This window comes from Ixodes scapularis, unplaced genomic scaffold (assembly GCF_016920785.2).
Source record: "Ixodes scapularis isolate PalLabHiFi unplaced genomic scaffold, ASM1692078v2 PGA_scaffold10__122_contigs__length_95168666, whole genome shotgun sequence".
NCBI classification, from domain to species: domain Eukaryota; kingdom Metazoa; phylum Arthropoda; class Arachnida; order Ixodida; family Ixodidae; genus Ixodes; species Ixodes scapularis.
In genome coordinates this window covers 86,055,203-86,071,171 of record NW_024609836.1, presented here as the reverse complement: position 1 = coordinate 86,071,171, position 15,969 = coordinate 86,055,203, and the positions used below count along the sequence as shown (strand labels likewise).

Here is a 15,969-nt window from a genome sequence, read left to right as displayed (position 1 = left end):
TCTTCCTGAATTCTGTCTAGTGTGGTGGTTCTCGAATGGGGCTGCGTGAACCTTTTTGGACCTCTGAAGGCCTTCTTAGGGTCCCCGAAGCTTTTGACCATCAGACAAAGTCGAGCAGTAAAACTTTTTTTTTACTGATGCGGGCTGTCCCACAAAGATAAATGGGACAAACCATACGCACAGAATGAGTTAGGTTGAATATTCTCCATTTCAGAGCTTCGAAGTTGGTTCGCACATATTGAGCTTCCTTCCTTTACCCTTTTGTCATTGTAATCATCCAATACCCCGCTCCCTCCCTAGTGGACAGGGCCTCCTTTCATTTCTGGCGATTCAGAAAGGGTCCCCAAAACCCATTTGGTTGGAGGCACGATTTTTGCACGCATCCATCTTTTCCATGACTAACTCCGCTGCAATCACAGGTTAGATTAAATTAGCCTGGTTAGGCTAGTTCAGGTAAGCTTAAGCTAGGACAGTTTAGGTTAGGTTAGGTTAGGCTGGGTTAGGTTATGTAAAACTAGGTCAGGTTCCATTACATTTATTTATTTATTTATTTCGCTTAACTTTCAAGACCCTCTCACGGAGGATATTACAGAAGGTAAAAACACTCATATTATTCTTTAAAACAATGTAAGCACAAACAATATGAAAAATAATGCCACAAGAAAGTATACATTTAGGTTAGGTTAGGTTAGGTTATGTCAGGTTAGGTTACTAGGTTAGGCTAGGTTAGGTTAGGTCAAATTAGGTATGGTTATCTTATGTTAAGTTAGGTTAAGTTATATTAGGTTAGGCTACGTTACGTTACGTTACGTTAGACCTTTCAGGGCACCCACTTGAAAGGTCCAAAGGCAGGCGTCACTCCGTCCAAACAGCAACCGAACTCGGTGGCCTCACAACCCCCCTCCACGGGGGTGACCTTAGGGCAGCCCTCGAAGTTGGGCCCTGCTGGTGTCATGCCGTCGGGGCAGCAGCCATGCTTCGAGTTTTTGCAGCCGCCGCTCATTATCAAATCGTCTGAAACAGAGGAATCGTCAAGCTCGAATCGTGGCGTACTCAAGAGCTGCGCTGGAGTCTACTAGAAGCAGAAGTGTTGCCGTGGTTAAGCCCAGATTCCTCTTAAAAGCCGCAAAGCTTTTTGCGAGTAAAAAAATAATAATAATTAAGTTCTTGTTATTAGTCTGTGTGTGCGTTTTGTTGTGTCATTCTCGTGACTTGCCGTTTTCGAGAATCAACCTTCCCGATTTAAGGGTACAACATGCTAAAAAATCAACAGTAAAAGTCTCCTCTGCAACCCTGTGCACTGGTTTGTGCATCATCAACAAGCCAGTTTAAAAGAAGATGCAAAAAGGTGGCATCACAGTTGCTTTAAATGTACCAGGTCTACACCAAGTGCCTTGGTAAACTGTCGGCACTCATACTACTTCCTCAATTTGAGTACATTCTAAATGCGTTGCGTAACAGTTGTTCCTATCGGCTTCCTGCCGTATGGAAGCCAGGTTGTTTCATTGAACAAATCACTCCTCATTGAGCTTTTCGAGCTAATGAAGAGGTAAAGTATTGTGGTGCTAGACAAAGCTGTTTTGGGTGAAAGACGATTAGGAAGACATCTAGCTTATATTGAAGTCATTTATAACAATATGAGTCATATGCATTAGTTAATTGTGCTTCCTAGTTACATTGAAAAAAAAATATGTGCTGAGATAACAATTCTTCTTTAAAATGTAAACAAAATGCTGGCGTTCTCTTTCCTCGGTATGCTTCTTTTCTAGAGCAGTGTACCACAAATGCTCTAGTAGTGGTTGCACTCTGATCTTTAGATTGCAAAGCATAATGTAGAGAAGCAGAGTTTTGTGCAGACAAAAATAAAAACACTTTGAATGACCCAAGAGCTTTCTTTGGCCTCGAGCTAACTGCTTTCTCCTATACGTTCTAGCAGTGCATTGCATGGAAATCAGTGAATCGAGATCCCAGACAATAAGAAAAACAATAAGCTTCCACAACTTCTTGGATCATTTAAATCTGGGCAATGCAGCCACAGGTGATTGATGAACGGGAGTGGGGAGTCGGCTGCGATGATACTAACCTTCATCGCAGGCGTTCATGTTGCAAGTCTCGCTGTCGAACGGCTTCTTGGCTGCGTCACAGTTTTTGGCCTCTGTGGGCTTCCCGTCCATCTGGCAGAGGACGATTCTGGTGCGCTGTCCGCCACCGCAGGGTGTCGAACACTGAGCGGAGAAGGGATCGAGTCAGCTTCCAATTTTTCCTTCAGTTCAAAGGACTCTGATAAGCCTGCTGCAGGTTAATCGAAGAGTCAGGCAGACAAGGCTCCTCTTCGAACATTTATTTTTATTCCTCGCTCAACGACCGGTACAATAAAAAAAAAGAGACTTAGAGAGCATGTTTGAAATGCACAATCGTTTCTGATCTGGACTCACTGAAACATTACAAATAGGCGGCAGGTTTGAAATAAGCTTGTAGGTTGACCAAAAGATACTGAAACCATAAAATGACTATTGAAAGCAATAAAGCGAGAATAACATTCCTAGAATCGATACAAATAACAGTTACGTCTCTCGAAATGTTTCGTGAAGCAAACTACGCCCGCTTAATTTAGGGCAACTGTTTAGCCAAAAAGGGCTCAAGGCGGCACATTTCTTCCGCTGATGTTAGAAATGTCATTCTTGCCTACTTACGCTCCTCTTATAAGCAACGTTGTCGAGGCTTCGCTAAATTACAGTTGTCTCCCTAACAAGGTAGAGAATAAAAATCAAGATGATTTAAATCCTGATCTAAATCGTGATTTAAATTGTGCCAGTTTTACTATGATAATTTAAATCGAACCTTTCCGTAAAAATAATTTGGAAAATACTATATCTTATTTACCATTTGTCTATCAATGCTCCCTATGTGCATTTGTTTCGTATTTAAATAGAAGAATCATCGAGCAAGAAAGATTTATGTAGAGTCGAACACAAGCAAATAACAATTGCTCTTCTGAGCAAATTGAATCATTGAGCTTTCTTTCTACCACTTTGTTCGACAGTTACGTCCCATTGCAAGCAAATCAGAGTGTGAAAGAAACAAAAACTAGAAAGGTAATGTCTTATTGGAAGCAAATCAGAATGCGAAAAAAATGCAAAAGATGCTCTTAGCAAACTAGAAAAATCTAGCTGTTTTTTTTCTAGTATGGCTGGGGTTAGATCAATAAAAAGTTGTTATTTAAGCTGTACTTCAAACTTACAGTAATTCTTTCTCCCGCACTGTTATCACTGATTGGACAAATTTATCAGTCTGCCATGTTTAAGAATATACGTAGCAGTAAAGAGTCACTGATTTTTAGCTAGATACTTTAATTCAACTTTGATCTAAATCAAATAAGTTTGACTTAAATCAAATAAATCTGGTTTAATTAACTTTAAAAAGATACATATATATATATATATATTATTTTTTTTAGTAACTTTGTTTATGGCAAAGCAAGGAATTTCTCGGAAGTAGCAAAGCACAGGGTAGCTTTGGAACACCGCTGAGAAGACAATTGCACGCGGGGGAAAAGGTCATCTTGCTGCCAGCCTCCATTGCACGAACCCTTTCAAAAGGAGCTCCTACGGTTTTTCACGCTATTCAAGCTAAACAATATGTTCCGAGTAGCCAGGTTTCGTCTTTTCGGTATGCTATTTATCACATCTGAATTCAAAATAGCTATGGAGAGAACGGCAAATGAAGGTGATGCCAAAATCGACATTCAATCTTCTCTCTGCTCTCCAGTGAAATGACAAACAGTGTAGTAGAACTTGCAAGTGTAGCAGGCAGTCTCAGAAACGTGGTATTTTGTGCATATCTTTTTGTTTTGCTGGCATTCATTTCACACGTGACCAGCATCCATTTCACACGTTCAAACATTTTGTAACCTGTCAAAAACAAGCTGCACTGCCACAATATTACCCCATATTACAACGGATGATGTAACATTTTGTGTGTTCCCAGCAGAGCTAGCCTAAATAACTTAAATAACATTGAAAAAAAAAAAGTTTTTGTGACTTGTAATTTTGGTTTTTACTTCAGATGTTCTGTTACTGTGCTGAAGCAATTTTGAGGCAAATCAGCGGCTATCAAAAATTTGCCGAAGCTCCCCAGGGGCACTAAAGTGGATTTTGAGATACTCTTTTTATGGTGCAAACTCCATCTATCTGCCCTAGTTACCATAAAAAACCCAAAATTACAACAATATGTGGCTTTCTTTCCCGATAAAAATGCGACCAAACACCGCACCATACTCTTTTTTCGAGATATATCTCAGAAAAGGAGCGTTTCATGGTGTTAGGTTGGATTTAAGGCCATGCTCAATTGTATTTTTGGGTTTTATGGCATGCTTAGGATGCGTAGATGAAATTTGTGCCATAAAAAGACGATCTCAAAATCCACTTTAGTGCACCTTTAAAAACATAAAAAAACTAAGAAAGAAAAAAAAAAAGAAAAAAAAAGGCGCTCAACAAGGACTGGAAGGGTACCCTGTCCCACGGCGCCGAGACCCAAATCCCGCCACAGGGTTCCAGCTCGCACTCCTCGGACGCCTTGGGCAGCTCCGCCGCATCGCAGTTGTCCTCCGTCACGTTCTTGATGGTCCCGTCCTCCCAGGTGCCGCAGAACACCTTGCGCGTTTTCAGGCCCCGCCCACACTCCGTCGAGCACTGAAACCACGCACCGAACAGTTTCACTTTCCAGAGAGTGCATCAGATTAATACACCTCATACGACAAGTTCCGGCCACCAGACGTAACCTGTTGTTACCCTCGATCTTTGGGGGAGTTCTAGAACATTATGATTTCAGAAAATCCAGCAACCTTGAGTTCTTGCAATGTTGTGGATGAGAAACCTGCCAACTTCCTTAACAGCATTAAATCCTAGGGAGAAAGGTCATAGTGTATGATTTGTGGTAGTGCACCAATGTGTACCTTACTACGCATTAGTACACAGAATGCAACTAAGAAACGAGCTGCGTTCCTGAAAAAAAGCTGAACAGTCTGCAATATAGCACTGTTCAGCTCTTTTTCAGCTATGCATCCTATCAACGCAGTTAATGCACTTTATTACTTAATTTATTTAGGCAAGAAGAGTGCATTTTAGTACATATCTGTCCTATGCATATCTAAACTTACTTGATTTTAATAGCAACATTTCTTTAAGTGACCCTTTGAGCAACAGGCTACACATGAAAGGGTTTGTGGAAGTTAAGGACAGCTCCAAACCAGGGTAGGGAACTGGTACGTACGGGGCTCCACTGGGACGAGTACCACATGAACTGGCAGGGCGCCTGCAGGTTACTGTCCTCGTGGTCGCACGGCTTGGTGGCATTGGGCTTCTTGGCCTCATCGCAGTGGTCGTCCGAAAAGGCGGTGCCATCCTCAGAGGCACACATCACTTCTCTGGTCTCCAGGCGAGCGGAACACGGGCCCTCGCACTGTGCACGATCAATCAATCAATGGAGGCATTAGCCACCTAGGCAGTCAGACAATGATTTGGTCAATCGGCTGATCAACTGATCGATGACATGGGTGCTTATGCTGCAAAAACTCGATCAATCGAGGTTCAGATTCTTAAGCAGTCGGACAATGAACTGATCAATCTATTCATTGATTGATTGATCATACGGGGCCTCATGCTGCATAAAATAAATCAATAAACTCAGACATCAGTTAATGAAGCAGTCAGTCAATAAATTTATCAATCAATCAGTCAATTGATTGGTCACTCAACTGATCCCATGGATACCCGTATTGTGCAAAATCAATCAACCAATCAGGAATAGGTTAATCGATGGGTCAACTGTACAATCACTAACTGAGCAAGCAGTCGGTTATTCAATCAAGTTAGTACCGAATAAATGTACATGACAGTTGTCCAGATGATTGCCTGACTGTTTGATTGACATGAGCCACTCAAGTAGTTCGAGCAATCAACCCACAGTAATCAAACAGTAATTTAACTCAATTATTAAACTAATTATCGATCAATTTATTTATCATTTGTTTACAGTGATTTCTGTTAATATAGACATGGGCACTTGTTCAGTCAGATCGGGCGGTTAACGTATAATTTGCACGATTCCCAAGTTTGGGAAATGTTAACAGTGGGCACTTGAACGAAGTGAGTGCTTCTGCAGTATTTTACAGTAGTAATTTCTTACAGTTACTTTCAGATAAAAGCAGCAAAGTTACCATCACAGTTACCACAATGCAAATGTAATTTGTTACAATTAAGTTAGTTTTAAAAAGTAATGATGTTACTTTGAAATAACTTATCCATAAGACTACAAATTTTAAAAAACTTAGAAAACACCCCTTCCTTTTTGAGTTTCTTACAGAATGTGCAAGTAAAGTTGGTGCAAGTTTGCGCAAACTCGAAATGTCAACACACTTTCGTTTTAAGTGGAAGGAATGGCTACATTGTACTCATTCAATAATACCCTAATGCCAAAGAAACTGTAAAAAGTAACATAGTTACTCTAGTCATTACCTCATAAAAAGTAATAGGACTAAGTTTCAACTTTCAACTAACAACTTTATTGTTTCTTTCCAGGGAGAGGGGAGCGAGAAAAAAAGGCAGACTGTTGTAGCTTGACAGAGTTTCTCCTCACCACAGTTACATCTCAAAAATGTAGCGCATTACAGTTGAGAGTTACCAAAAAAGTCACAAAATTACAGTAAATCATTACTTGTAATGCATTACTACCCAAAACTGCAAGCTTATATGTCTAGTGATCAGCACACAAGTTACGGTAAATTGTTACTTGTAATACATTACAACCCAAAACTACCCAAAGCGTTTAGCACAGAGAAGGGATAAAAGGGCCGACTCACTCCGGACCAAGGTGAGGTCATCCACTCGGTGCCCCCGCAAGGCTTGAGGACGCACGTGCGGTTGCTCTCGGGCTTGCTCGCCTCGTCGCAGCCCCAGTCGCCACGCACTTCAGCCGCCACGGCGTCAATCGAGCGGATGCACTGAACGTCCCGCACTTGGGTTCCTTCGCCGCACGTCCGGTCGCACTGAGAAGCCGAAGGATGGCACTCGTCCCACTTACGCTCACAATCTTCTACCGACGCCATCAGTTTAGTTCAGATTCAGCACTCCCGTTTCGTTTGAGAGTTCCGCTACGTGGCGCTGGCGGTAAAATCGTAGCGCAGCTTTTAAGTCGGGGTCACACTGCTCGTACATCGTACAGAAGGCAGTCTGCAAACACGAGTCGCCACAATATCCGTGGTCCAAATGCCGCGTGCCAAGTTTTCTCCTTGAACTCGTTGCCATGCGGCATTCGGAGCACGGATCTTGCGGTGACTTGCATTCAAATCTGTACGCAGACTGTCTTTTGTATAATGTATAAGCAGTGTGACCCCAGCTTTAGGGTTGCACAAATATTCTAATAGCTGTTGCGAATAATAGGCTACGCGATATTCGCTTCGAGGTGAACAGCGATATTTGTTTCGAAGTAAACTGCGATATTTGTTTCAAAGTGAACCGCGATATTCATATTTTTTAGTGCCGATTGCGGCAAGACAGCCTTGTTGAACGTGCTTCTTACCAAGCACCAGTACACTGCGGAGAGGCAGTACCCCCAAAGCTCGCTTCCACGTGTGTTGTTTCGCGGCAGTGTTACGCGATATGGCACTGTGACGTCGCATTACATCATAATGTCGAACCACGCGATGTCACTGTGTCATGCGACGTCACGAAACACCGTAATGTCATGTTACACCTGACGTCGAGTCACGTGACGTCACGTGGGTGTTCTTGCAGGTTCAGCATCCCTTCGAGAATCCAACTAAAGTCACGTCGTTCATACGGGGTCCAAAAGACAGTCTGGAGACACTGTCCAAGGCGTGTTTCTTCTTCTTACGGAAGTCCCGTCCCATTGGTCATACACACTCTGCTTGCAGACGCATCCGAAGCGTATGTACAATCGGCACGGAATGGAACGCAAACAGTGGGTGCATGGTTTTCGCTAGATGCTGCACCACCTGAACCAGATGGGAGCTGCAAGAAGATGGCTCCTCCTTCGATGTGTTAGACTCTTGCTCAGTGCATCCAAACCTTCAGTGTTGCGTCTCTAGGTGACTCAGCGTGGGTCGAAAACCATGTGCTCCATGTTCGCGTTTCATTCCGTGCCGACTGTACAGTCTCGTGCAATATGAAAGTCCCACTGGGGGCGCATGGCCGAGACAATAAGGGGCGGGGGCACTGCGCGCGTTTCGGGTGATTCTATTTTGCTTTGAGAAGAGGACACTCACTCGCAGCTCGACTGGGCCCCAACACATTTAACAGTTTTTGGTTTCCGTTTAATGGAAGAGAGCGCTTCATCGGCGTCATGCCCAGAGATATGGTCACGAAGGGTTGAAACAAGCTAGCCATCAGTTTTTCATCGGTCGTTTCCGGCGTAAGATGTCGGAACAGACACTACCAAATAAACAAATATTAAAGTTATGCCCAAGTTCTATATTCGAAAGATAAATTATGCCGAAGAGTGCATTCGTTGGTTAGGACGATGGCACGGATCACGCGCCTTAACAGAGTCGGAATAATCGCCCCGGCTCAGGCCGGTCTCTCTCGGAGATCAATTGCGGCGTTCGTAAGACACAGCCATGGCACGACGCCGACAAACTTCTCTCCACCGCGAAACCGAAACCGACAAGCGCGTGTTGCGCTTTAGTCAAGCCCCGAGCGAGTCCTCCCCTCGGGGTAGAATGGAAACGCACGGAGCAAGTGCAGCACCCCCCCCCCCCCGGCCGCCTTCTCCGCCACGCGCTCCCAGTGAATCTTTCGTATTGCCAGAAACAGGAAGCAACCGCGCTTCGCACGTGCTCGAGGTGCGTCCGCGGATCGTTCCGTCGCCGTGCCTGCAGAGCACTTACGTCGCTCCACTCGCCGACTTCCCAGGCAGCGCACTCTGCGTCCTCGCTGCAGTCCCGCTGCCTGCTGGGCTTGGGCCCCTCGCCCGAGAGGCAGAGCGCGTCGTCGGCGAGCAGGGAGCCGGCCTCGACCAGGTGCTGGCAGAACACCAGCCGCAGCTGCGTGCCGTTGCCGCAGCTCCCAAGGCACGGCTCCCACTCGCCCACGTACCATCTGCAAGCCGGCAAAGTTGCCATCATCCCACGACGCTCTAAGGTTTTCTTTTATTTACGGGTGCATTTATCAGTTTATTTATTTATTCGAAATACCCTTAAAGGCTCTCCGAAGGAGGGTATTACATAGGGGAGAGCACATAAAATATATTTAACGACGAAAATGTTACCTTTGACAGCAAACAAAATTGACAAAACAAGCTAAAACAAGGAATAAGATAAGTCTAAGTAAAATATGCGTGACTAAATGAGAGAAAAGATCTGGATGTTATTATCACTGCGCGTGAGTCTATGAAATTTTGTTACTTGTGTAGGTTATTTGGATATTGTTTGCGGCATGAATGAATGAAGAGAAGAGTGGCGGGTGATGGGTTTCACTTTAATAAGCAAGCGTGGAAAGATGCTGTGAGGAGAAAAATTATTGTGGAGCAACTGGTTACAATAAATTGAGCAAGTTTTTGGCAATATCGTAAATCTTGCAACTGGGCACAATAATTTGATTGCGACGGTGGAAAAGGGTGAGTAATCTTAAAAGATAAAACAAACAGCCGTTTTTTTTTAGGCACCACGATAATGACATTTAGACATTTCAGGCACCATGATAATGGCAAACATTTTCTCGACAGATAAGTGCAAAGAAAAAACATTCAGCCTTTCCACTCTCGTGAAGTGGGAAGACCAGCGGAGCTGTACTTGATACACTGTGTGCTTCTTCTTCGTCGTCGTCTGTTTTTCGCGCTGTTTCCTACGATGAATTCTCACCAATGCACCCAACTATCCATTCTTCTATTATGGCTGGAAAGGTTGCCGCCATCTACGAGCGACGGCGGAAACCATACTGGTTCTGTGCTTGCCGCCGTCGTTTATAGATGGCGGTAGCTGTCCAGGTAGGTTTGTGTCGACATACACGGACGCGATCCTGGGGAACCTAACCCTTAACAGCTCCGCTCTAAAAATAAAAATAAGGACTGTATGCGATTAGTTTATTTCTCGATTGACTAACCAAATTTTTATTGGTGTCAGATTTTCTTGTCTATCGTGAGCTTTCTATCCTTGCATGGTTTTAAAAGGGGCACAAAGTGGTTTCTAAGATGGTCTCTTTATGGTAGAGACCTTCAGCATACGGTTTGTTAATTAAAAAAGCTATAATTTGCAGTCAAATGTGCAATAGGTGCACGCTTATTTGCCACATCCAACGCAGCGTGGAATTCTCGGAAGGTTTGCAGTTGCGTCACGCAGCATCCGGTCGGCCAGACTTGTCGCGTCACACTCACGTGGCGGGGCAGGGCTCCCCGTTGCAGGGCCTGGTGGCTTCGGGCTTGATGGTGGGGTTGCACAGGTCATTGGAGACCTTCTCAAAGGTGCTCGCGCTGGAGCAGTAGACCGTCCGGTTCTGGACGCCTATGGGGCAGAGGAACCCAAGCAGGTTGACTGACTCTGCACACCCTTAAAGGGATACTTCAACGAAATTTGAAATATTCCCGTCGTGTTCAAAAAAAGGTTGAATATGGTCCACAATATCCGTAAATGACAATCGCACATTTGTATTTTGATCCTGGTGGCTGTATTTTTCGTTATAAACGGCCCACTCTGGCAAGCGCTCAGAGAAGGCCCAGCTTAGAGCACGTGACATCCAACGCAATCGTGACGTAGGTCGTCTCAAGACGAGCAAAGCTACGGCGAGGCTGACGTCGAGAGGATGGCCTAGTCGTTCCAGCCACCGAAGCGGCTGCTTTTGTATGAATTTTGAGTGATGGGTTAATCTTCTATAATCTTGTAGGGGGACATAGCGACTTCTGCGACACACAAAAGGGATTCTCGGGAAGAGGGGAGTTCCTCCTTCCCCCCTTCTCTCGTCGTGGCCGGAGACGAGACAACCTCCGTCACTAGCTGTCAAGGTTCCTAGACGAGCATTACAAGCGAGGCGTTAGCGACATCCACCAGGTGCTCTTTGCTAATCGTTTAATTTGTTTTAAAATTCCTTTTCGAGACTTTTTTAACAAGACATTGGTATGTTCCATGTCATACTGCTCTTTTGAACACATATAGACTAAAAAATAAGCGCCGAAATTTCGTTGTAGTATCCCTTTAATGTCCTCAGTGTCGAAGGACATGTGCTAGCAATACGAATGAAAGGTATGACTGTTTCCACCAAGGAAAAAACAGAGTTTGTTGCAGAATTTTGGTCGTACCTTACCAAACCGTTATATATATAGAATATACTTTTGAGTCTGTAAATCTCGGTGCAATTATTAATGTACAGAGACTCGTACCGCGACTTCCGACAAGAACGCCATTGGATGTCGCTATGGTCATGTGATCGCTTACGCCAGCCATTGGCAGTGAGGCAGAACCTGAGAGGGAGCTCTGCCGTGGCAATGACACTATATTTTGATGTCTCGGTTGTGACGCTTTTGCGTCTCGCTTTTACAGCTTACAATTTTTACCGAAATGCCCTCAACAAAAACATGGTCTATGTTAGAGTGTGGAAGTTTAGCTGTGCCAACCTTGTGCAGAAGAATATAGAAGTTTGGCAAGTACTTGAACACCAATTTTTGTACCAGAACATGTCCATTATTAAACAACTCTACTTTGCACAAACTTGGAGTGCACACGAGCTTACACAGTGAAAGTGTCGTTTGTGAAAACATTTGAACGCCTGAAGCTTTGGCTTGGCACACTTTTCTAGTGAAACAGAAGGTTGTTCTTTGGAAAGAATAAACATGGAGTGTGGAAGGCTGGTCTACAGAGGAAGCGTGCTAAAGTTGTTTGTGCATATCTTTTGACATATAAGAACAGGAGCAATAAATGCGAGCAATCGTGCAAAACAGTCTCCTAATGACATAAAATCATGTTAAGTCAAAACTGTGCTGCGCCGTATGAACTAACCACATAACACTGCCAAGAATGATTTAACTCTAGCAGTTTCGATTATCAGTCACATCTTGCACTTCTACACAAATCGTGCAAAAGGCTAAATTTGTTCAAACATTTCGACAAAAACCCCGAGACTGGGACAAAAAGGGACGGACAAACACAAAGTCTCAAACAAAAAGGGACGGACAAACACAAAGTCTCAAACAAAAAGGGACGGACAAACACAAAGTCTCAAACAAAAAGGGACGGACAAACACAAAGTCTCAAACAAAAAGGGACGGACAAACACAAAGTCTCAAAGGTTCAAAGGTGCAGCTAAAATCTCTCCTTTGTTCAAAGGTGCAGAGCTAAAATCTCTCTGCATACAGTCTTGGATTGATGGAAAGTTAACCTGGGCAGTTCATCAACCAAACACAAGCTCCAGCTTATCTAAAAAAACCAGAAAATTAAGTTCGAGCAAGACACTTGAGAAAGAAGCTCACCTCCTCCGCAGGTCTGTGAGCACTCTCCAAAGTCCCCAGAGTTCCAGTTGTACTTGTCGGGGTGGGGGCGGCTGGCATTGGCCGGAACTGAGTACTCGTACGTGATTCCCAGGTTCTTCTCTTGATACAAGAGCTGCAAAATAAAATGACACCGTTGCAACAACTCGTGGGGCTTAAAACATCTCAAAATCTCTTACGACGACACTGGTACCATCTATTAAGTAACCATGACATTTCCGTATGTGTACTACAGTTGAACCTCGATTTAGCGAAGTCACCGGGACCCCCTAATTATTTCGTTAAATCGGGAACTTCGTAAAGTCGAGAAAGACATTCTTCGGGATAGGCTGCGCAAGGAATCCGAATTTGTTCGTTAAATCGGGAAACTCGTAAAATCGGGTTTCGTTAAATTGAGGTTCAACTGTATCATTCTTTTATGACATTTCCGTATGTGTTCTATGATTCTTTCTTTCTTGGTTAAAAAATATTTTTTAAAAGTGTTATAAGCGACCATCTCTCATAGACATACATTTGATAGTGTAAACGCTGTAAAACCATCGCCCTAGCAAAATGCAGTTCCAGGGTCAGCTCGCAGATGGTGCCAGCGTGTTCTCTTTCTTTTTTTTTCTTTCTTTATTTGTTTTCCTTCGGGCAGAGCCCGAAAGAAGGGCCAGTGCAAAAGGCTAAAAAAGCCTGACGTGGCACTGGTCCCTTACAGTCCACACATAAAAAAATAACATGAAAATGCATTCCATCTAACAAAATAATACAGCAGGATAACAATCTTTTACAGAACTGAGGCACACATACATGACACAAATGCAACAATAAAAGCCACGTATATAAGGATAAAAATGCGTACTGAATGCAAAAAACAAGAATACAGACTATAATCCACATGAAAGAAAAAACAAGTCATCTAAGGAACACACAAATAACAAGCTTACAGTTGAAAACGAGCGTGTTGGTTAATAGGTACAAAACTTGAAAGTATAAAACAGAGAGGACGAGGACAGGAACAGGACATCTTTCACCCCTGTTCCTGTCCTTGTCCTCTCTGTTTTATACTTTCAAGTTTTGTACAAATAACAAACATCATTATCGCTCACTTTACAGAAACTGAACAGTGTATACCCAAACTCTCATTGTAAAGATCACAGGAACTTGATCCTGAGGAGACGCAAATGTGTGAAAAGTCTTTAAAGGGGCACTGACACATCAAAATCATATTTTATTTTACTATTCGAAACGATTGAAAACGATGCCTGGACATTACCCTCAAAATTTGAAACTTGGGAATTCAGTATTTCTGAATTAAAAAAACAATTTCCAAATGCCGAATTTGAAGTTCCCGCGCGATCCGCGCCAGTGCAGTGAGTCAAATTTTGCGGTCTCCTGCGACTCGACTTTCTTTCGGACCTCCGCTCCACGCTGTGAAGCAAAGCGTCGTTGCTACCGCGGCCCAAAGCGAGGAGGAGGCGAGCAGGCGGGATAGAAGGGTGCCGGCGCGGGAAAAAAACCGGTTTCGTCCCCGACTCGCCGATAATCCTCTGCTCGAGCGCCGCCAAGTTTTCGGAGGGAGCATACAAATCCAGGAAGCGACATCACACGAAATCTTATTTTCAGTATTTCAAAAAGAAAGGCCGTAGTGCGTTCGCAATTGCGTTAAAAAACATGTTTTACGATTGCCGTTATTAAATGTTATAGAAAGGTCGCCTACAAAGCTTCTAAATTTCCTGATTTTTGACGTCACCGATCAAAAGAAGCAAGGAGGTGAGCGCGGAAAATATAAACGCCAAAAGTAAAAAGGCGCGCGCGCACGCGGGAAATTTTTTTTTCGCGATGCGGTTTTTTTTTGCGTGTTTATGACTACAACTTGCATCTTTTAGACAATAAAAAAGACTACGACCTTTGGGGTGTCAGTGCCCCTTTAATCCCGCCATACTACGAAGTGGAAAATCAAAATCAGAAGCATTGTGCAGTCAGCAACACCAATAATGTGAATGGTTTCACAGCTGTCGAGGCCAGTTAGTTTCTAACTTTCCAATTTGATCTCACTTTTCCCCCCCCCCCTCTCCTGCACACTCTCCCTCCTACATGTTTCTCTTCTTGTTGAGAGAGTCTATTGCTGCGAGCTAGAAATACAAAACTTATTCTGATAGCTCCCTAGCTCCTAGCCTTAGTTCCCTAGCCATCCGAGGAAGCGGACTTTAAGAATTAAGGTATTGGCGGAGGGGAGCCATGTCCTCCTCTCCTAACCCTCTTTCCTTCTTGCACCACTTAAAATATCCTTCACTACATACTGTGCCTCGAGAAAAGAAGATTGGATTGGATTGTGGTGGCTTAACCCTTCCTAACAGGCGATCGCATCAAAAAAATTAGATCCTGCCAAAAAAGAAAAGTGAGAAAAATACACCTAAAGAGCCTATGCAGATCGTGGTGGCACCACCCCACCCTTCTCTCTTGGCTTCCCACCAGTCTTTTAACCTACGTTTTGCAATTTCCAGCTTCAAGTGTGCAGGCAACATCCCAACCTTCATCTGTCGTTAACACAGTCGGCACACCATCGGTTTTGATTCCCCGAGCCTTAGTGCAACAATCTAGTTATTCACAACAGGTGCCACTGACTTTAGGTACGCTGCCCGACACGCCCGACAACGCCGTGGAAGTGTCACCCCATCGCCGGCCTCGCCGCTTGCAGGTTGCCCTTCAAAGCGACAGACCACGGAAGCTTTGTAGTTGGGACACCTCGACGACGGCGTCACTCGCATTCTCTCGTGCTTGCTCGTGGAACTTTGACAACCAACGGCGAGGATCGCGACATCCGACAGCATGACACTCTGGCTTTTGTAGCATCATCCGGTGCCACTCGGGGACTTTTTTCGATGCATGGGCAGAATAGGTCGCCAAACACGACGGTCTCATTACCTAAAGCGTAGCGATTATCGCGCTTCAGGTAAACAAGTTGAAACGACTTCAAAAGCGTCGGGTTCCCAGGGGCGGGGTCGCCGAGTGTGAGGTACTGACCACGACGAGGATGGTCTCGTTGGTCGGTCCCAGTGCCACCAGGCTCTCGGGTGCGTGGAGGCCGTGCGTCTTGCGCTCGTAATGGAAGATGGTGCCCGCAAAGCGGATGCTCCGGGGGAACTCAATCCTCCAGTTGCCGTTCAGGTAGTAGATGCCGTGCACATTACGCACCGCTGGGGACAAAGAGACAAGAGAGGCGTGGCAACGAATCCGGGGGTTCGTCGGATTGTACGTCCTTCGGATTAAAAGCACCGTTGAAACTCCCGTACAAAAAGAACTTTGCACCTTATTTATTGTGTCTACTTTCACGACTAAACATTTTCTTCTTTTTAGCTTTTCCCAAACCATAATGAACATCAGCTTCTCATCCCATTCAAAGTCCAGCCAAGCATTTCATTCCCACTGTCACTGCTACCGAGCCTTTGGGCAGGCCGGAATTCGCTTGCAAAACTGAAACGACCTGCGAGC

At 44.4% G+C, this 15,969-nt stretch overlaps 1 protein-coding gene across 1 annotated transcript in view; it reads right to left on the bottom strand.

Annotated features, from left to right (window-relative positions):
- The window catches only part of LOC115319332 (papilin), an 87,775-nt gene that overhangs the window by 41,064 nt on the left and 30,742 nt on the right, over positions 1-15,969 (bottom strand). Inside the window, exons 9-17 of the mRNA XM_040504461.1 lie at positions 15,502-15,674; positions 12,475-12,607; positions 10,390-10,516; positions 8,906-9,116; positions 6,860-7,045; positions 5,272-5,460; positions 4,512-4,691; positions 2,084-2,225; positions 834-1,014 (exon numbers count right to left, since the gene is read on the bottom strand). Of these exons, the coding sequence (XP_040360395.1) occupies positions 834-1,014; positions 2,084-2,225; positions 4,512-4,691; positions 5,272-5,460; positions 6,860-7,045; positions 8,906-9,116; positions 10,390-10,516; positions 12,475-12,607; positions 15,502-15,674 (1,522 nt within the window). The remainder of the gene's footprint in view (positions 1-833; positions 1,015-2,083; positions 2,226-4,511; positions 4,692-5,271; positions 5,461-6,859; positions 7,046-8,905; positions 9,117-10,389; positions 10,517-12,474; positions 12,608-15,501; positions 15,675-15,969) is intronic.